The sequence below is a fragment of the Sebastes fasciatus genome, chromosome 15, assembly GCF_043250625.1.
Source record: "Sebastes fasciatus isolate fSebFas1 chromosome 15, fSebFas1.pri, whole genome shotgun sequence".
NCBI classification, from domain to species: domain Eukaryota; kingdom Metazoa; phylum Chordata; class Actinopteri; order Perciformes; family Sebastidae; genus Sebastes; species Sebastes fasciatus.
This window is the reverse complement of record NC_133809.1, coordinates 20,244,805-20,265,936: the sequence shown is the minus strand read 5'-3', so window position 1 is coordinate 20,265,936 and position 21,132 is coordinate 20,244,805. Positions and strand designations below refer to the sequence as shown.

The 21,132-nt window shown below is 40.9% G+C and overlaps 2 protein-coding genes and 1 long non-coding RNA gene across 5 annotated transcripts; 2 read left to right on the top strand and 1 right to left on the bottom strand.

Annotated features, from left to right (window-relative positions):
- The first annotated feature begins 325 nt into the window (after nt 1–325).
- LOC141783157 (C-1-tetrahydrofolate synthase, cytoplasmic-like) lies at nt 326–16,046 on the top strand. Its single transcript, XM_074660233.1, has 28 exons — nt 326–484; nt 3,809–3,893; nt 4,457–4,516; nt 4,617–4,670; nt 4,895–5,031; nt 5,157–5,257; nt 5,386–5,522; nt 5,800–5,911; nt 6,028–6,155; nt 6,960–7,057; nt 7,211–7,384; nt 7,891–8,027; nt 8,138–8,184; nt 8,267–8,374; nt 8,577–8,651; nt 8,743–8,845; nt 8,984–9,060; nt 10,230–10,370; nt 10,448–10,516; nt 10,630–10,741; nt 10,914–11,053; nt 11,988–12,029; nt 12,294–12,394; nt 13,482–13,659; nt 13,843–13,950; nt 14,097–14,249; nt 15,158–15,267; nt 15,370–16,046. The coding sequence occupies exons 1-27, from the start codon at nt 447–449 to the stop codon at nt 15,245–15,247; spliced, it is 2,805 nt and encodes a 934-aa protein (XP_074516334.1). The 5' UTR covers nt 326–446; the 3' UTR covers nt 15,248–15,267; nt 15,370–16,046.
- A 789-nt stretch (nt 16,047–16,835) lies between these two features.
- LOC141783158 (uncharacterized) lies at nt 16,836–18,898 on the top strand. 3 transcript variants are annotated; one of them, XM_074660234.1, is made up of 2 exons: nt 16,836–16,974; nt 17,386–18,898. In XM_074660234.1, the coding sequence occupies exon 2, from the start codon at nt 17,420–17,422 to the stop codon at nt 18,764–18,766; it is 1,347 nt and encodes a 448-aa protein (XP_074516335.1). In that variant the 5' UTR covers nt 16,836–16,974; nt 17,386–17,419; the 3' UTR covers nt 18,767–18,898. The 3 variants fall into 3 exon arrangements, with proteins under 3 accessions (XP_074516335.1, XP_074516336.1, XP_074516339.1); XM_074660235.1 differs by having other exon boundaries at nt 16,844–16,974; nt 17,389–18,898; XM_074660238.1 differs by having other exon boundaries at nt 16,849–16,974; nt 17,603–18,898.
- A 1,409-nt stretch (nt 18,899–20,307) lies between these two features.
- On the bottom strand, nt 20,308–20,764 carry LOC141783160 (uncharacterized). Its single transcript, XR_012597219.1, has 3 exons — nt 20,628–20,764; nt 20,511–20,534; nt 20,308–20,414 (listed from the first exon to the last, which is right to left on the bottom strand). It is a non-coding gene; the product is annotated as an uncharacterized LOC141783160 (long non-coding RNA).
- Between the last annotated feature and the right edge of the window lie 368 nt (nt 20,765–21,132).

Sequence of the window (21,132 nt, the reverse complement as noted above, 5' to 3'; positions counted from 1 at the left end):
CGGCTCTTCTTTGGTGAGCTGAGCCAAATGATCCGGCTCACTAAAAAGAGCCTTGAATTCCCATCACTACAAATTACACCCCTTTAAAGTCCCGCCCATTCAAGCAGAGCTGTGGAATGCTATTGGTTTAGAGGTTTCTACTCACACGTTATATGATTGGCTGTCAGAGTTGACAGTTTTGTCTATAGCCACGCCCCCTCTCCCCCGTCGTCACGCCCACTAGCGAGGCTCTACGTTCGACGTCATGATGCTATTCCTGAAAGTTATTACGCACATTTTCAGCCGTAGCGGTGCATTTGTGAATGGAAGCTACGTCACCACCTTTGACTCCCCAACGCTGTCTGAACTAACTTAAGTTTTTAGCAGCAGTCCTCACCCACTCTCCTCTTCTTCTTGCCCAGGCAGCGAGTGTGTGTGCCAGCACCTTAGAAACCAACACCGAAAAGATGTCAGCTCAAATTATAAGCGGGAAAGAGGTTTCAGCGTAAGTAACATATTTTAATCCAGCATGTTTATGAATGAATATATGTATAGGTGTTATGTTAACCAAACATATGTCTTGTCACATGTACTGACTAGCTAGTCAGCTAACTAGCCTTCTGAGTCAATGGTTACCTAGTAACTAAAGACACCTATAAAATAACTTCTGTACATGATTACAGCCTTATGCACGTTTTACATTCAATAAACTGCTCTTATTCTGTGCTCTGGCAGCAAATCACCACTTCATAACTTGGTTGTACATGATGCTGTACCACGTGAATGAAGTGTGCCTGCCTAGTAGTTTTAATTGTGTATATAACTATCTGATAAATCTCAAATGGACTCTGGATTATCAACTTGCATGGAGTATTTATCTCCTGACAGTTATGCAGATTACTGTGTTGACTTGTGACTGTCACATTTATAATTTGGTGGTAATCTGTCTGCAGGACAGATAATAATGCACTATATTCACTTTTAACAGACTCTTCTGCACTATATTCACTTTTTTAATAGTCCTGTATCACAGTTGTTGTTACCCTGCACTATATTCACTTTTTTAATAGTCCTGTATCACAGCTGTTACCCTGCACTATATTCACTTTTAACAGTGTTCTTCATTTCCTTGTATTTTTATATCTGGTATATTTTTTGGTACTTTGTACTTTGCACTTCTAACTTTTTTTACTGTCTTTTTACTAACATGTTTTGCACTATGGAACTGTGATGCTGGAAACTTGAATTTCCCTCTATCTATCTATCTATCTATCTATCTATCTATCAATGGACTATTTCTTAAGTTGCATGGAGTATTTGTCAACTGACAGTTATGCAAATTAGTCTTACTGTGTTCACACTAAATGTACTGACCGGTGACGTGTCACATTTATAATTTGGTGGTAATAATCCATAATGATAGATGATCATGGAAAACTTTGGAATGAATGGTTGCAAATCCTGCAGCATTATGTAAGAAGCTGTGTGATGTGATCTTTGCACTGTTGGTCCAGTGAACTCAAGTGTGGTGAGACTGACAAACAAGACTCATGAAACTGCAGTGCATTTGTCACTGTTGCCAAATGTGTTTGTTTTTAATAGTTCAAAGTTTGAGAGTTTGTGGAGAATGTATTTGGCAAAGAGACAAAACCTTTAATTTAGTTGCATGTGCTTGTCACAAGACATGACAGCCTGCACCCTGTTAACTGCCCCTCACCGTACTTATTAGTTAAATTAGATCCACTGTGCCCTCAGTAGGAGGATTTACAGTCATTGTCCCTGAAACTTAAAGCTGACGACTCAAACTGATAAACAAAAGGTGATCGGGTGTTTTCTGTTTTAGCTCCAACTCTCTGGAATCACCTCCCCCAATCTATCAGAGCTATGCAAGATATGCAAGCCTTTCTATAGGCCTCATCAACATGTGTATGTTTGTTTTAGTTTGGTCTGTCTCTCATTGTTTCTGTTTCATATTGTAACTATTATTTGGTCTCTGTCATCGTTCGATGTTTTATTTGTGTGTGTGAAGCACTGTGTAACGGTGTGTTTTAAAAGGTGCTATATAAGTAAAGCTTTCCTTACTTACTTACCATTGCTTGTTCTGGACAAGTGACCTTTATGGACAGGGGGTTTATTGATGAGATTGTCTCTGCCTTTCAGGAAATGTAGTTTTCTACAACCTGTTATCCTAAAGTGTGTTCATTAAAGAAGCACGATTGACACAGAGGCAACAATCAAGGCAAAACAGCACTGTTTATTGTATTCTATGAATGTTTATAGGAATATTGTCCTAGTTGATCAGTGACCAGGAACAACATCCTGTTGTATCATCAGATTAGGATTGGTATGATATTATTATGTTATAAAGATGGGTTTTATGTAGGGCTGACCGGAATGCTTCGAAGCTTGGACCGTTGCCATGGTAATCAACCTCCAAATCACTATTCGCATGCTTCATTTTTTAATTGATTAAATTAATCATTAATAGCCCATGAAAAATAAGGAATAATCCCACAACCTTATTCATTATTCATGTTCAACATTCATTATTATTAGTTATTCTCAGATGTGCGTGTGTGTACAGTGGTGCGGCAGCGGCGTTGTCCCGGCACTGAAACGGGAGAGACGGAGACAGAAGAACATGTCATCCTGTTGCACCGCGAAGCTTCGAATCCCTTCGAATATCTTTGAATATTTGTCACCGAAGCTTCGAAGCCCAAAAAATGGTATTTGGGATAACCCTAGTTTTATGAAGTCTGGGAATAATATATATTTTTATTGATAGCCCTTACTTTCTCTGGCCTCCTTTGCGAATAAATAAAAAGCAACGTAGTGCAGGTCATATATAGTAATGTAGTAATAATTTACCTAAATAACCTAGTTTCAACAGTAGGTCTATGTTTTATAGTATTTGCATTATGTCGATTTAAAATGCGTATTGTCATTGTTTTTCTCTGCATCCTGGCCGTTAGAAAGGCTAAGATGTTAGTACCTTTGGAATGCCTGATGTTTTAAATGGCTTGATTACATTAACATCATCCAGTGTTTTAGGTTATTATGGCTATCAGAGCACACTATGGATATTTGGACAAACCTTTGGATGAACCATTGGAATATATAACACTAATTTTATAAGGCAAAAACACTCCGAGGTTACTTTAAATTAGTGACATCCATTGTGTCATGCATCCATAATCAATAGTAATAATCATGTGCTGTATTCCATCGTCGCTGCCAATGAAGTTCATGTGATGCACAAAGACTTTGTGTTTTAAGTCTTTTTTGTCAGTCAGAGTTTTAAACACAATCGTCAGTCGAGCTTTTTGAGTAACGAGATCAATACAGCTGATTTGTCGTGTGATTGATTGTGTGAATAGAAAACAAAGGAAACAGGTTGAGCTTTGTTGAAGCAGACATGCTAGATCTTAAAATAGATTTATTGCTTTGAGTTAAAGTCCAGTGCCTTTGTGTCACTGCTGTCTGTCTTGTCTTTGATTGGTTGAGTTACCTAATCTACTGTAGTATGTGTTGAGGGGACAGATAAAAATAATAATCCAAACCATTAAACAAAAGATAAAACAAAGACCAAAGATTCTTATTCTCCTAAACTGACTCTGATGACCTGGTTTACCATGTGCAGCGGAGACTGACAGCTGGAGATTGGAAAATGATGACCAATTTCACAAAGAGAAAGCCAGATGTCATGTGCATAAACCATTTTGGTTTGGCCTGTGGCTTGTATACTATATGGTGCTATCCCTTTCCTTCATAATGGTACATCTGTCACTGCGTAGAAATGAAAAATGATTCTGTTGTCTTGTGTTCTCAGGCAGGTGAGGGAGCGTCTGAAGAAGGATGTGGAGCAGATGAAGCTCCAAGACCCAAACTTCAGACCCGGTCTAGTGGTTTTACAGGTACTGTAAGTGTAAAGCCCTGTGTCCGCCACAGGAACTTTTCCCGGAACTAAGAACCTTTTGAGAAACTCATTGCGTTTCGACCGCAGTGACCAGGGTCTAACTTAAGTTACGGGGTCTTTTTACCCCCAAAAATGTCCCTGGTCGGGGGTTAGTACTTTCTGAACCGCTATGGAAACGCAGACAACAATGGGCTGAAGGAACGTTTTAGTTCCTTGAAAAGTAGTCCCAGGACTAAAATTACCAGGAACTACTTGCTTCTTGGTGGAAACAGGGCTTAAGATGAGGAACTCGCACATGTCGGAGTAAAAGCACACTTTTTTGATGTTTTGTTTAGAGATTTTGTCATGTGTCTTCTCGTGGCCTTCCCCTGGAGACAGACATGTGTGTCCCTGCATGGATACAGAGCGTATGAATGTGTTCCACTAAAGTCCTCGTCTTGTAGATGGAGACATTTATGCAAGGGTTTTGTCATCAACACATATGTACTGTATGTGCATTGTTAGGTAGGAGGCCCATTCCTTCATGCAGGCAGGTGAAGTGATGCCATGTGTCTTTTGCAGGTTGGAGACCGCGATGATTCAAACCTGTACATCAACATGAAGTTGAAGGCAGCAGCAGAGGTAAGAAGATCATTTACATATAGTACACAACACACTTCTACTATACACTGTTTGCATTCAATCCTAACTCCCGGCCTAATCCCTTCTTCTGTGTACACAGATTGGAATAAATGCCACACATATGAGACTTCCCAAGACTGCAACGGAGGAGGAGGTGAGAATGGATTAGAAGTATTAGTGCAGCCCGGATTTTTTATTTGCCTGTATGCACACACTTGCAATAAGACACTTCATAGTCAACAGATGATTTTTCAGTGCAGTAAAATCAGGGTTAAGTTTGGGATTTGGTGCCGTAACAAAACAAGGATTGTAAGGCTAATGCAGTAAATGAAAATCTGAGAGTACCTGAGAGTGTAAAGGCTATCTCTCTGTCCGTAGGTTCTTCACAGCATCACAGAGGTGAATGAGAACTCGTCTGTCCACGGCCTCATCGTGCAGCTGCCCTTAGACTCAATTCACAAGATCAACACGGAGAAGGTCACCAACGCCGTGGCCCAGGAGAAGGATGTAGACGGGTAGGTTCAGACATAATCTAAAGATCAGGGTGCTCATTTTTAAGGTTTGCTAACTCATCGTTTGATTCAAGTTGATCTTTGAGTCTTCAATTTGCAATGTTCAATGTGTTCTGATCCATTTACAGACTGACCAGCATCAATGCAGGGAAGTTGTCTCGTGGGGACCTGGGCGACTGCTTCATCCCCTGCACACCGAACGGCTGCATGGAGTTGATCAGACAGACCGGTAAAGGCAACATTTAACACTCGAAAACATCTGTTGCTAAATAAAGTCTAACATCTGTGCTGTGAAAATACACTACAAAGAATTCAATAAGGCCAGAATTAATTGATGGATCGGCCGCTTCTCTACAGGTGTGTCCGTGGCAGGGAAGAGAGCGGTAGTGCTTGGTCGCAGTAAGATTGTGGGCGCACCGATGCACGACCTGCTGCTGTGGAACCACGCCACCGTCACCACCTGCCACTCTAAAACCACTGATCTCCCAGGAGAGGTACTAATCGTATACCCACTTGTCATTATATGCCCTCACACCCATGCAAGCAGAGCATATAATGTGACCACTGATGTTTTCTTGTAGGTGATGACATGCTGGGAATTACAGATCTCTGCTGCCATCGTGTGGCATAAACAATAACGTCATGCCTTGCCAGATTTTGAAAATTTTTAAGAACATGAAATCCATGTCCACCAAGCCTAGCATAATTTTTACCCATGCTATTCTCTTATTCATGAAACACTCACTAATGTCTGTCGCTGTTTTTGTCCAGGTGAGCAAAGCAGACATCCTGGTCGTCGGCATCGGGAAAGCAGAGATGGTGAAAGGAGACTGGATCAAGAAGGGAGCAGTGGTCATCGACTGTGGCATCAATCACATTCCAGGTTCGACTTCCTGACGCTTTTCAGTCTGCTTTAGTCATGGCACATCAGTTAAGTGGTAGAAGTCGGAGGTAATTGTGTCGTATTTACCTTCAAAGTTTCTCTCCGTGTCTTTTCAGATGAGACTAAAGCCAGTGGGAAGCGGGTGGTGGGTGATGTCCACTACTCCTCAGCCAAGGAGCAGGCTGGCTTCATCACCCCTGTGCCCGGTGGGGTGGGACCCATGACTGTGGCCATGCTGATGGCGGTAAGCTCCATATGCAGAGTGAATCCTGAACTAAACTCTTAAGTTGGCGTCAGCGTTGCCAGATGGGAAATGTTAAACTATCGTACTAGAGGCTTAAAATTATTGTATTCTGACGAAAAATTTCGTACGTAAGTCATAACCATGAAAACAAATAGGTGTAAATGTGTAGTTTTACAAAAGCACGTATTTAAACAACTTTTTGACACACCCACATCTGTTTTCTTTTTTTTTAAAGCAAGCTCTGTGTCCATAAGTCCATCAGTCTGACAGTTTTTGTAATAGCATACTATAAAAATTCAATTACAAGTTAGGCTGACTGGAAGCCTGTTGATATTCTGCATGAAAACAGTCAAGGCCATAAGCTAATGAATGTTGAGCAGCTGTGCTTGCGAGTCACACTCAGAAACATCATAGCCTACACCAAGCATGATTGGCTGGAAAGAGGTCAAGTGAGAAGAGACGCGTAAAAACAGATGTAGGACTCATCCGGGAACTAATTCAAATGTGACCGCGCAGACGAAAACCAACTACTAATTGTACGCATCACAAAATGGTCAAATTATGGCACTTTTTGCATTATTGATCGTACATCCTACAGAGTGCAAAATGATCGTACAAATACAATAATTATCGTACATCTGGCAACGCTGGTTGGCATTGCTAGCATACTTATTATGTGAGAACATCCTATTTAAGGTTGAAAAATCACACTTTTTTCCAGATGAAGAAATAGCGATGCATTCTTTCTTTATTCTCATGTAACCTAGATGTTAATAGAAAGACTGAGCGTGTTTTTGTGTGTAGAACACAGTGTTGAGTGCAAAGCGTTTCCTGGAGAGCCACCAACCAGGGAAGTGGAACATTTCTTACACCAAACTCAACCTCCAGAAGCCTGTGCCAAGGTTTGTTTCCTCATCCTCCTTTTCTGTTAACTGTTAAATTCAATAATCCACATGCAAGAAGGGCTGGTTTGATTCCTCGCCTCACGTTGCTGTTTCCTCCTTTGCTCAGATGAAAAAGTGATTTTGTGTGCTGTCTTTATAACTCCCCAACAGCGATATTGTGATTTCTCGCTCCTGCGTGCCCAAGCCCATCGACTGTCTAGCGAAAGAGGTGGGCGTGCTGTCGGATGAGGTGGAGCTCTATGGCAAGACTAAGGCCAAGGTCCAGCTGAATATCATCAAACGGCTGCAGAGCCAGCCAGACGGCAAATATGTGGTGGTCACTGGGTAAGCTCTCAGCACTTTTATGGTAAATGGTAAATGGACTTGCATTTATATAGTGCTTTTCTAGTCTTCCGACCACTCAAAGCGCTTTACACTACATGTCAGTATTCACCCATTCACACACTGATGGCAGAGGCTACTAAGGTGCCAACTTTGCCCATCAGGATCTAATCTAAATACTCATTCACACACTGATGGCTATGCCTTCAGGAGCAATTTGGGGTTAAGTGTCTTGCTCAAGGACACATCGACATGTGACCCGGAGCAGCTGGGGATCGAACCAACGATCTTCCGATTGTTGGATAACCTGCTCTACCCTCTGAGCCGCAGATCATGATCCTGTTTCATGTGCTGTTCTGTTAGTTTATCCCTGGCCTACAGCATTTTTTAAAGACTGTAGTTTTTTTTTTAGATGATACAGTATATACCGACATCAGAATCCCTACCTTTTTTGTTTTTTCATATCGCTCAGCAAGTTTCTATAGCTGATCAAGATTTTCTGTCTGCAGCATTACACCCACCCCCCTGGGTGAAGGAAAGAGCACCACCACCATCGGCCTGGTCCAGGCCCTGGGAGCCCACATGAAGCTCAATGTGTTTGCTTGTGTCCGACAGCCTTCTCAGGGACCCACCTTTGGCATTAAAGGTGAGCTTTGGAATAATGTACTCTCGAGGAGAGGTTTGCACGGGTTTACAAGCTGTTGAAATGTACATTTGTTTGTGTATATATCTGTAGTTTTGGTCTTCTGTCTGCAGGTGGTGCTGCAGGAGGTGGATATTCTCAAGTCATTCCAATGGAAGAGGTACTACACTACTGTTTCAAGTAAGAAACTTAAAAAATACAAAGGCAACATTGCACTTTATTAATGAGTCTGTTCATTTTAGTTCAACCTCCATCTCACCGGCGACATCCACGCCATCACAGCTGCCAACAACTTGGTGGCCGCTGCCGTCGATGCACGCATGTTCCACGAGTCTACACAATCTGACAAGGTGGGTGCTCCATTTTGGTCAATGCTATATTAAAAAATACACTTTTTGTAATTTATATATATATATATATACATATATATATATATATATATATATATATATATATATATATTAATTAATTAATTAATATATATATATATATATATTAATTAATTAATTAATAGATTGTGACTATTATCTTTCTCTCCATATGCATCATCAGGCTCTGTATAACCGCTTGGTCCCACTCAGTGGAGGACAGAGGAAGTTCTCCCCCATCCAGATCAGCAGACTGAAAGTAGGTGATTGTATCACAGACTTGTAGGTTTTGACTGACCTCACAGTCCAGATTATGGTGCACATCTGACAAGTTTTCTGTTTTTGTTTAGAAACTGGGCATAGAAAAGACCGACCCCTCCACTCTGACTGAAGAAGAGATCACCCGCTTTGCCCGCCTGGACATGGACCCAAGCTCTGTCACCTGGCATAGAGGTATGAAGTCTCTTAATCCCTCATGACTCTTACGTTGTCTGCCTCATTAAATCTGCTGTATGTACGCGATTGTGAGTGTATTGATCAGGCTTTATGCACAACTAAAAATGTTCATGTGGTCCTTGTGTATCAATTTAGTGTTGGATACCAATGATCGATTCCTGAGGAAGATCACGATCGGCCAGTCGCCAACTGAAAAGGGATTCACGAGAGAGGTAACGAGATGAGATCCACAAAGCTGTTTCTTACTCAGTGAAGGCCACTATGTGTCATTTTAGAAAGTTTATTTGGCTCCACCCAGTGGTTGTATCAAAAAAGACACTGTGGTTTCAATTTGCATTTGAAAGATGCTTTAAACAAGTGGGCAACCACTGGCTCTGAGAAGTGAAGCCAATGCGGAAGTGCCTTAAACTTGCAGTCTTTCTAATAGCCAGCAGGGGGCGACTCCTCTGGTTGCAAAAAGAAGTCTGATTGTATAGAAGTCTATGAGAAAATGAGCCTACTTCTCACTTGATTTATTACCTCAGTAAACATTGTAAACATGAGTTTATGGTCTCAATCGCTAGTTTCAAGTCTTCTTCAATACAGCATTATGTTCATTTAGTAAATTATGGTCCCATTTGTTGTGGAATTTTTTACTCATCAGCAGGAAGGAAGAGGCCCAGGAGGCTTTGACGTTGCATGCAAAAGGTTTATTGAAGCTTGATCAATGAGAAATTGTCAGGTCTCCACCAGTGATGTGTTCTCTGCGTGAAGGCCTCCCAATTCTCCCTTTCCCCCTGATGCTCAGTGTCTTAGCCTGCATACCATGTTTTGACTACAAGAGACTTCGCTTCTCTGTGACCTTGGTTGCCCCAGCAACGGGCTCCATTGTCTCTAACTGTAGAGCAGCTGCACAGATAACAGGTCTCACCCCCAGACAGGAATAAAACCCGGCGATGTCAACACGAGGGACACGCTGACCCCCGACCCAGGCGAGAGAGGAAAAAATGGAAAATTCGATCTCACCATTAGAGTCAAATAGATCATAAAACAGGGTATGCTTCAGGGCGTGGCTACCGTGTAATTGACAGGTCGCTACCACGGCGTTGTCCGGTCTGGAGGGTTGTCCGTGTTTTCATTGTAGAATTTTGACCCTTTCACAGTGTGTTTTCACTTCATGAAAGTTAATTATAACCTTTTTGGTCGCATATAAATGTCTTATTCAGTGTTCAGTTGTTCTTAGCTCTGATTTTTAAAATCTAAAAAAGACTATTTAGGTTTAAGAGAATTTCTGTGATTTCATCATTTCTGCTTGTAAACTGAATGTACCCTCTCTGAGCCCAGTTCGCTGCATTGTTGTTGACAAAAAGGGGAAATTATCCCCCCCCTCTCTGTCCTCCAGGCCCAGTTTGACATCACGGTGGCCAGTGAAATCATGGCAGTGCTCGCCCTCACCAGCAGCCTGGCAGACATGCGTCAGCGTCTGGCCAGGATGGTTGTGGCAACCAGCCGTGGCGGACAGCCGATCACCACCGAGGACCTGGTCAGTGGTCTGGTTTCTCTTTCATGACGCAGTATTGTGGAAACAAGGCTCCTATAATGTAATGTTTTTCTCTACAGGGTGTGAGCGGCGCTCTAACTGTGCTAATGAGAGACGCCATCAAGCCAAACCTGATGCAGACGTTGGAGGTGGGTGAAGCACACATGCTAACCGGTTGTTCCACTGAAAATAACTTTTCAAGCCGAAAAAGTTGCTATGAGTTATTGGTTTTGTGTCACATGTGAGTCTTGTGAATCAACAGGGAACGCCTGTGTTTGTCCACGCTGGCCCGTTTGCCAACATCGCCCACGGCAACTCCTCCATCCTGGCAGATAAAATAGCTTTGAAGCTGGTTGGACCTGAGGGCTTTGTGGGTAAGGGGAGCTGAGACAATGGCTCTAAGGCAGCATGTTCACTTTTTCATGACTGATCTAACAGAACTAAAAGATTTTAAATAATTCAGTGAAATTACTCAGTATTCCTCACAGCTGTGCTTCTGTTACTATTCTGTTTTGTCTCACAACCTCTGTCAATTGTGCCCTACAGTGACGGAGGCTGGCTTTGGTGCGGACATCGGCATGGAGAAGTTCTTCAACATCAAGTGTCGCTACTCGGGCCTGAGACCCCACGTGGTGGTGCTGGTGGCCACCGTCAGAGCCCTGAAGATGCACGGAGGAGGACCAACAGTGAGTTTGCTGTTTTCCTCAGCGTCCTAATAACAAGATAATCTTTTAACACTCGTGCTTTTACTTTTATGTATACATTTACATGAAGTTTGCATTTCTCCACTGTGGATTCTGAATACAACTTCAGCATCCACACAGTCACAATGAATATTTCCTCTGCACAAAACAAAGTCTCACCCTCCCTCAGGTAATGACAGCACACTTCTGGGAGTGTTATTACATTTCCTGCAGCGTGGACGTCACAAAGAAGCAATAACTCCTATTTTTACTTCTTCATTTAGCTTCTTAATACAGTTTAAACGGCTTATAGTGATCACGTGTGTTTGGTCACATTGATCACTATATGCGGATGATTATTAGAACTGAATTTTTGTTGATGCATCAATTCTCATGCCGGCTGAGGATCGGCAAAGTTTCACTTTGGGGCCATTACGTTACCAGGCATTATCAATCCACTTGACAAGGGCGGCTTTAGCTGCAACCACAGGTGCTTTTCCCCGTGCGCATTTGTTTTTATTCAGAGAAAATTACATTTTCTTTTTCCCGTTATGATATCAATGTGCATAGCACAGTTATCCAGCCGGAAAGCAGACGGTCCGTGAGTCAAATTATCCAGGGAGTAAAGTAAAAAAAAAAAAAAAAAAAATTAAATTAACGTTGATCTAACGTAGTTTTAAAATGTTTTTACACATGTTGTCATTTATGAAAAGACCCAAAATGAACACCGTATGCGGACTACTTGATTACTATAAGCGAATTATTTAAAAAGGTTTGTATAGGAATGATTCTGTCCCAAGCCTTTTGATCCATATAAGCGGTTGATCACTGTAATCCTGAAGCAAAACAATTCAAATAGTCTCTGCTGTGTAAGATTTTGTGAGTACATTGTTGGATTATTTTAATTAATTAAACATTGACTCTTTTTTTTGTTCAGGTCACTGCTGGGATGCCACTGCCTAAGGAATACATTGATGAGGTAATGCTTAACAGTAACTTACCAAAATGTGATCTTTATTTTAAATGATAGTTTTCTGTTGATGAGCTAATCGACATTTCTAAGTTTGTGCGGAGAGCTCAAGACAAGTCTGCTTACTTGGTCAATAGCACGTTAAGTGTGCAGCACAGCACGTTAAAGCATACAGCAAACACAATACAAGCATCTACATTAAACATTTGTGTGGAGTATTGCTGCTACTACCTTCTCATAAGCTTATTTAAAAGTGTGTTTACGTGTATGTAGAACCTGGAGCTGCTGGAGAAGGGCTGCAGCAACATGAGGAAGCAGATCGAGAACGCACAGCACTTCGGCGTGCCAGTGGTGGTGGCTGTCAACGCTTTCAAGTAAGTGATGGATGACGACACAGTAGCAATGGACTAAAGTGATCTATAGGACATAAAGCCTAACAGTGGATCAAATGACTTTCGAGTAATGTGAAAGGAGTTGCCTGTAGTGACAAATCCGTAGAGAATCATCACCAGCAGTTTCCATCAGCTCTGCAGAGCGTGTTGGCAACTTTAGTTCTTATGGCCTGCAACTTTATTGTTTTGGTTCAGTCTCACTGCTCTTATGAACCCTGTTTCCCAACATAGCAGACAGTAAAAAAAGCTCTGATAAACCTGCTCTACGCTACCTGCCCAGTGCCAAACAGCAGACGGACAAAGTTGGTGACTAGCTGGTGAACATGTAAGGGATAATGTACAGCGAGGCCGGTCATTGTTGTGAAATACACCCCGACGGGGCGATGTGGTGATGCGTTGCCCTGAAGGGGTTTATTTCACAACAATGACCTGCTAGCTGTACATTATCCCGCTTATTACACCAATACTTACTTCGGAAATCAATAATTTGACACAAAATGGTCCTCCAGAGTCCGACATCAGAACTGCGCCCATAGCAACTGTCTGTTATACATAGCAGCGGTCTGCTATAAAGAAATAACCGACCATAAAACGCCATTATTGACTAATCAGAATCGAGTATTAAACAAAGCCGTGTAATAAAGTGCAGTATTTAGCTGCTGAAGAGCCAGATATTTATCTCATGATCTGGCAGAGACCAAAAACAGCTAAACAGAGAGGGAATATTGGACTTACAGTTTGTCAGTGTTGTGTTTACAGCTTCTTGTGCTGCCCCCAAGTTGCCAAAGGTTTAAAGCTGGATCAAGAGATTGTAAATCTATTTTCCGTCCAATTATTTTTCTTCCAAATTATTATAATGTATTAGGGTTGACAAGCTGAATAGAAGCAATGAAAAAGTTGCCAATATCTCTAGAAAATGTGACCGTTGCTTGAGGCAGAAAGATAGTGTAAGTAAAGAGATTAGGTGATAAATAGTGACACAAATGTGTTGACATGTGGTTAAGATTTATTTTCTTGTGTGTCTATTTCCCTCCTGTATCTCTTATTGTTGCTCTGACCCATCCTGCAGGACAGACACCGAGGCTGAGATGGACCTGGTCTGCAGCGTGGCCAAAGCTGCCGGAGCCTTCGACGCCGTGCGTTGCACCCACTGGGCCGAAGGCGGAACCGGTGCGGTCGCCCTGGGCCAGGCTGTCCAGAGGGCCTCTGAGGCCCCCAGCAAATTCAAGTTCCTCTATGACTTGGAGGTACGGGCCATCTCACGTTTTCTGTTTTTCAAAATTGGTTGAGGTTAAGGTTGTGAATGAATTTGCCAGAAAACCTTGGATGTTATTATATTTGTTTTGTCTGTAAAGTGGAATAAAGATGTCAGACACACTGAAGATAAAAACTTAATATTTATTTTGTTATTATTTCTAATTCCTCTCTAGCTCCCTATTGCTGATAAGATTCGAATAATCGCCCAGAAGATCTACGGAGCGGACGATATTGAGCTTCTCCCAGAGGCTCAACACAAGGTGGAGCTCTACACCAAACAGGTCAGCATCTGTTCTCCACTCGTTTCTCTCCTCTGTCTTGTCTCAGGCCTGTTTGTTGGCGGTGGAAATTCTCATAACTGAATTGGGAATTAGGACTTTTGTAAGCAATCTAATTTAGTTTTCTTTGTTCCTTCCTCTCCCCTCAGGGTTTCAGCAATCTGCCAATCTGCATGGCGAAGACTCACCTGTCGCTGTCTCACGAGGCAGACAGGAAGGGCGTGCCCACAGGGTACGTCCTGCCAATCAGAGACATCCGAGCCAGCGTGGGCTCTGGCTTTCTGTTCCCACTGGTCGGCACGGTGAGTTAGCACACAATGTCTTTCCTCTCTACTGTTTTTCTGCACATTCACGTCTGGGAGTGACTCTTCACTGCTCTGCACGTACTGTTCCCACTGCGATCAATCATCACAATGTAACTTGATTTTCTACATTCATCTGTCTTTCATATAAAGTAGTATCCTTTTAATCAAAACAAAGCATGACCTGTAGCACTTGGCTGTCTCAATCTTTTCAAATAACAAACACATGACATCACACATTGTCAGCTTTGCACACACTGCTGTGATCCGTCTATCTGCAAACAGTGTGCAAATAATCATCTTCAACTGAAAGTAAACGGCTGAATCTACTCATTATCATATGGCCGCATACACTCTAGAAGTGTAAAACATTATGTTTGTGTTTGTGTGTCACCAGCTGTGTTTGCCTGCTACTGTGAATTACAGTAGCAAGCCAGGGACGCAACTGCAAATGCATTATCAATTTCTCAACCAATTAAATGATCTAATATTTAAAACCAATAATAAATAGCTAAATGCGTGTCACTATTTTCCGGACCCCAAGAAGACGTTTTCAGACATCATGTTTTAATATCCAACTAACGAAAACCCAAAGAATTTAATTTTGAAGTAATTTATATTACAAAGTAAAACAGCAAATCGTCACATTGGTCACATTGGTATCTCTTGTACAGTGCTGTGCAAGAGATGTACAAGAGATGGTATGTTACTCATTTTAAATGCATCAATAATGAAATGAGTCTCCATGTCATCACCTGATATTCATTGTGTGTCTGCACAGATGTTATTTGTGTCTGTTTGTTCAGCTTGGCTCAAAGGCTGCATTATACTGCATGAGTGTACCTTTTTAAAATAATTTATTGATAGTGTCTGTCATAAAAACTGCTTTCTCTTGCTGTTCCTCCTAGATGCCCACAATCCCCGGTCTGCCCACCAGGCCTTGTTTCTACGACATCGACCTGGACCCTGAGACTGAACAGGTCAACGGTCTCTTCTGAAGCCTCTGATCTGTATGATGGTAAGGAAACGAAGTTAATATGTGCAGATACCAATCTCATACTGGAGTTGGCGGGCACAGATGATAACCGTTAATATCTCGCCCTTGTTGTTTGCTGTATAGACCCAGCGCCCCCCCACTGAGCCTTAATGAAATGTGATGGACTAATAACTGGAAGCGCCATGAGCCTGTCTGCTGGAGCTGTTTTTATTTGTTGTTTTTCTCTCTGACACTGACATCCGTAAATAATTGATTCGGTTTGCCCAGAAGGCTGCCGATGGGTAAATCTAGAAACTTAATTAATCACAGAACAGTTTATCCCCCTGAGATTGCCAGTCTGTTATAGACAGGGGGAAGTGTCCTATTGACACTTCTTTCAGTTACATTGCTCGCTGCACATAAACAAGCCCCGCTTGTATTTTCACATCCCAAAACCCTCAATGACAATAATAAGCCTTAACTCTTAAATCTGGCCTTTTGTATTAACTACTTATGTATGTTTTGTCTGCACTATACCACTGTCTTTAACAATTGCGTGTGCCTTTGGGATAAATTTATTATAGAAAAAACACTGAACATAAAATAATGCTGCATTATAAAATGTTTTATACATTTTTTTGAGCAATCTTGTGACTACTGCCTTTCAAAAGTCTTATTTTGTCTGTCCTGTATTCTAATTGAATATTTCTAACATTGCTGGAGAATTCATGATGTTGTAAATCAGCCATTTCAACTTTTCTATCAGAAAAAAATCAAATATTCTGTCAGAAAAGATCAAATAAAGTGTCTTTGATGGAAAACCCACATTTCAATCGTTTTTTTTTTTTGGATGCAAGTTATTGTTTTTAATACTACTTAATGAATGGCTTTCTCATGCCTTTCTCTGCAATCAGTATTAGTTTAATTATTCCCTCAGACCATAAGGATTATTAATTCTGTCCAGAGAGCCTGTCTGAGCGTGTTAACGTTTTTTTTTTGTTTTAGTCTGCACACAATGTTTTTTTTTACATTTTCCCTATACTTAACATTAGCACCATAACATTTTAATATTTGTATTTCTTATATCTACATTTTAAAAAAATCTTTGAATTGTTATCATTTGTTTCTTTTTTGATTCATGATTTTTTTCCTCATATTTTAATTATTGTTATTGCACATTAGCCTTTAAGCACATCATCTACCACCCCCACATTACACTCCACAAGTATATGGAGTATGTGACAAATATTTGAATCTTAAGTATAAGTAGTCGTAAATATGATAGTGTGCATACTGAGTGGTGATGGTTATTGTACACTTGTGGACTGCGAGCAATGACTGCTAATGCTCCCATTCAATAGAAATGAAGGTGAGTGTGACGCGATCACATGCTGAGAACTTTTTTCTTTCACACAGAACAAATGTAGAATGAGATATTGTGACTGTAGAACATGTTTTCCAGCTAAATGCATTTCTATATCCCAAATTAATCAGGAAGTGGTTTCTAAAATGCACTTCCAAAGATATAACTGATATTGTTTGGTCAAATATATTATTTTCTTACAGAGGCTGTTTACTGATGTGAGAGTTGTTGGCAATTTCTTGCATCGTGTAACACGTCAGTCATTGCGTCACCATGGAAACCAATGTGCCCAGTTGCTGTTGGAGCGTCTGAAGCGCAGAGGCAAAGGTGTGCCAAATACAGCGTTATGGAGTGGAATAAGAGGAATCAACAGAGATAATTAACAGGTAAGGAGCAATTTTACATTCAATATATTATCTTAAGCTGAAATATGTTAACTGATAGAAACAGTCCCAATGTCAAATTAGCATATTTTGATATATTTCCTCAAAAATAAAGATTGTCCATGTGTTCAGGCTACACTGAACACTAACTTTTTTTGAAAACATATTGTATTGAATAGTAACATATTGCATGTACTGCCATAAATATGTATCCTTTGATGAATCAGACAGCAGTGTTCAGAAAGGTCTAATCAGCATTTTGACCAAAGGAGAGTGACTCAGTGTTGCACAGACTGTCTGCTATGAAACAATAACAGATGGCGTATCAGTGTGGCAAACTGCAACATGGACATAAATTGTGTCTTTTGATATTTAGGGGGGGGAACTAATATTAAACAAATGTTTTTATATCAGCAGGAAAACAGTTGAGGACCGTGGATAATCTTAAATGTCAGTGACAGAAGCTCAAACTGGGCGTAGTTCGGTTCAGAAAATGCTCAGGAGAAAGCTGACTTCTTCTAAATATCTTTTCCTGGGAAAATCAAGAATAAAAACTGGAAACAGGAGCTTTGAGGTGTGCAGACACAATGGCTCCAACTGCACATGTAATGTGACTGAAATTTCTGTGCAGAGCTGTGAAGAGAAAATCCGCGAAAGAGCATCTCCTACGGAGGGTCAGAGGCACTACATGAGTCCTGAAGCTCACCGATCGGACCAACATCAGCTCATTCAAAAGCTGAATGCTCTGAAGCAAGTTTTCTCTTGCTTCACATGCACCCTGAAACCTGGTGAGGGAGGCAGCCACGATGACGGTGAATATCACGCTGTTACGATCCTCAACAGACACACCAGAGACTCTGTGGACCTGAACACCACAGAAATACATCAATTCAGCAATGCAGGATATAAATCAACTGTGGAAAAGAGGGAAGCCAGTAAAAGCGAGACATTTAAACCCCTCAATCGACTCCAATCAAAAGCAAAATCTTCAAATTCCCTGCGGGTAAAAGCATTTTGGAGGCAGAAACCGAAAAAGCCTTCTCCTTTCTTCCAGGAGCGTATTGGAGAAACTGAGGAGTACATAGCGGAGGAGATAATAATCCTGGCTAATGAACATGCTGATGAGAGCATAAACCCAAACACATACCTAGAAACTGAGGGCAAACACCACTGTCCTCTGACGGTGAGTGTAGATGTTACGGCTATGAAGTTAGAGATCAATAATGAAGAGAGTGAAGCCTCTAAAACATCTTCACATGGAAGCAATGACATGGAAGTGATGGTGGGAAATCCAGATGTGAGGGTGATGGGTAGTGGAGAGACTCAGATGATCCCACAGTCTCTTGAGGACTCCTGCCTGGCTCAGAACAGCACAGTGAGTCCGGATCATGGCCATTCTCAAAATGTGGACAATTTACGCAAGCAACAAAGCACCCCTAATCTCATCTCATGGGGAGCTGCGTCAGAGCATCCAGCAGTGAAGGACGACATCAGACTTTACGCAGCATTCAACAGTGACTCATTCTCAATTCACCACAACGCTGCTGCAGTAAATGGCCCACTGGGAAACAAAATAACAGCGAGCACTGTGACAGATGATGTCACTGATGCATCTGATGGTAGTTTTTTTGTAATGATGGTATACTCTGAGCACAATGCAGAGCAACAGTGTGAGAAAAGAGAGCTTTTCCTGCTAGAAACGGCATGCTCCGTGGTTCAAGTTGCAATAAAGAGTGCACTGAAGCAGTTTAAAGATGAACTGCTGGGTACCTCTGCCCACCTGGATCCCCATTGAGCAGCTTACTATGAAGAGAAAAGCTAATATGTTTGTTGATTCAAAAATTGTACAGTTTGTCTTGAAGACGGCAGTAGAGAAAAGGCCTCGGTGTGATGGGAGATTAAATGTGTAGGAAAACAAGTGAAACTTTTAGCCTCTTGGTTGTGCCACAGGAAAGGTCAAAGGTCATCAAAATCAGCAGATTAGCTGCTGGGCAATAACCCCCCATTTCCTCCCATTCTCTCTCTCCATTTTTCTGTGCTGGAATATAACTTATAGTCTCAATGTGGTAATTTCATTAAACACAAATTATGGAATATGCAACATACGTACATACAGTATACATATGTAAGCACAAAACTGAAAAAAGTATGGACTTAAAGGAGTAGTTTGACACATTTTGGGAAATATGCATATTTTTTGCTACGGGTAAGATAAGAAGATTGATACCACTCTTATGTTTATAGGGCAAATATGAAGCTACGGCCAGCAGCCAGTTAGCTTAGCTTAGCATAAGAATAGCCTACACCTTGCTTTTTTGTACGGATCAAACACCCAAGATAAAACATGTTAATTAGCAAGCTTTAGAAGTGCTTGTATGTCTATTTTGTTTATGTAGACATAACCCAAGCTAGCTGCTTCCCCCTGTTTATAGTTTTAATGATAAGCTAAACTAACCGGCTGCCGGTGGTAGCTTCATATTTTGCATGCTCAATCTTCTCATCTAACTCTTGACAAGAAAGAGAATAAGCAAACTCCCCAAAAATATCAAACTATTCCTTTAAAACTAGTTTTTTGACACAGGGAGCCTCTTCAGAAAAGGTCTCATACAAATGTGATGTGAAGATATTCTGGACCTCCTAAACGTTTCCAAAATCTGATTATAATCAAACAGGAAGATTACCATTAAGTTTCAGCACATTCAGGCTCCCATATAGTCAAACCCTGTCCGTCTGTCGTCTAGCTCCACCATCAGGACAATATGTACCACACTTTATAAAGTCTAGAATCTCAATGTTCAGGTTTTATTAAACGGTTAACAGCAAAACTTGTTTAGGGCACTATAAACCAGTATAATATTCCAATAAATCTAAATATGAATACTTAAGGTAGTTTATGATGACTTTAGATCTTTAATATTCTTTTATCTTGTTCATAACATCACTATAATATTTTAAAATATTCATGTTGTCACTCATGTTTCTGTCACTGAGTATTTCAATATTTGTTTGCCACACAATGTTGTCATAGCTGAAATATTCAAAACAAACCACCGCCCTGCATTGTTATCAGCCAACTGTGCATGTTTACCGCCCTCCAATTATAGAGATATCTGTTTTGGATAAATGTATTAAAGTTGGAGTCTGCCACCGACATTTTATTTATGTGAATAAACAGTAAACCAGTCTTGCTTTTTTCTTGATTAGTTTATTAGAGATGTATTTCATTCTTTACATCATTATGACAGAATGGTGGTTCAAGGATTTCTTCATCATTTACCACCACCGCGACCACCGCGACCACCACCGCGACCACCACCGTCACATCCTTTTTCTTGCTTATCTTCTTCATCATCATCATCACCATGTCCACGTCCATGTCCATGTTCATGTTTGTGTCCTTTGTTTCCTTTGTTTCCTTTGTTTCTCTGTCCTCCCTGTCCTCCCTGGAAACAATCATAAGAACAAAGATTGATGCATTTTAAAACACAGAGAGATAAACGGCTGTATAGTTTTAATTCAAAAAGGTTGTAAACTTCTACCTTTTTACATTCTTCGCTTTCTTCCTGTAAAAGATAATGGGAAATTAACACGAGCGCTACAGAGTTACTAAATCAGCCAGAATGAAGCACACATGAGGAAGATGAAAGATGTCTTACTTGGCATTGTCCCTCAGCATTCTCCTCTCCCATCTCCAACTAGGAGAGAGAAACAACTTCGTAAGTGCACATGTATATTTCATGCTGTTAGTGACAGGCCTAAAGCACTGAACGGAAGCAAATTCACCTCTTTATCTTTGCCTGTGATGGAAAGACAAAAAAACAAAGTCAATAATGTGCCAATTAAAAAAGAAATTACACACATTAAAACATTTTTCTGCACTGAAAACTATTCAAACGCATTCTTAAAAAAAGTAACAATCAAATAGACTTACGGTCTTCACTCATTTTGTCTTGTTGACAAGTGCAGTAGTCTACAGTCAGAAAGTCTTCCTGGGGAAAAAAGAGAGAGAATCATTAAGTTTCCTAGCGATCATTACAAATAAGCAACAATGCTGCAAATCCACTACATACCTTGTGCAGAAATCAAAATGATTTGTGTCTAATGTGTGTGCTCAGTCTGTATTTATAAGGTGTGAGATGAAGTGTGGGTGTGAAATGTGGG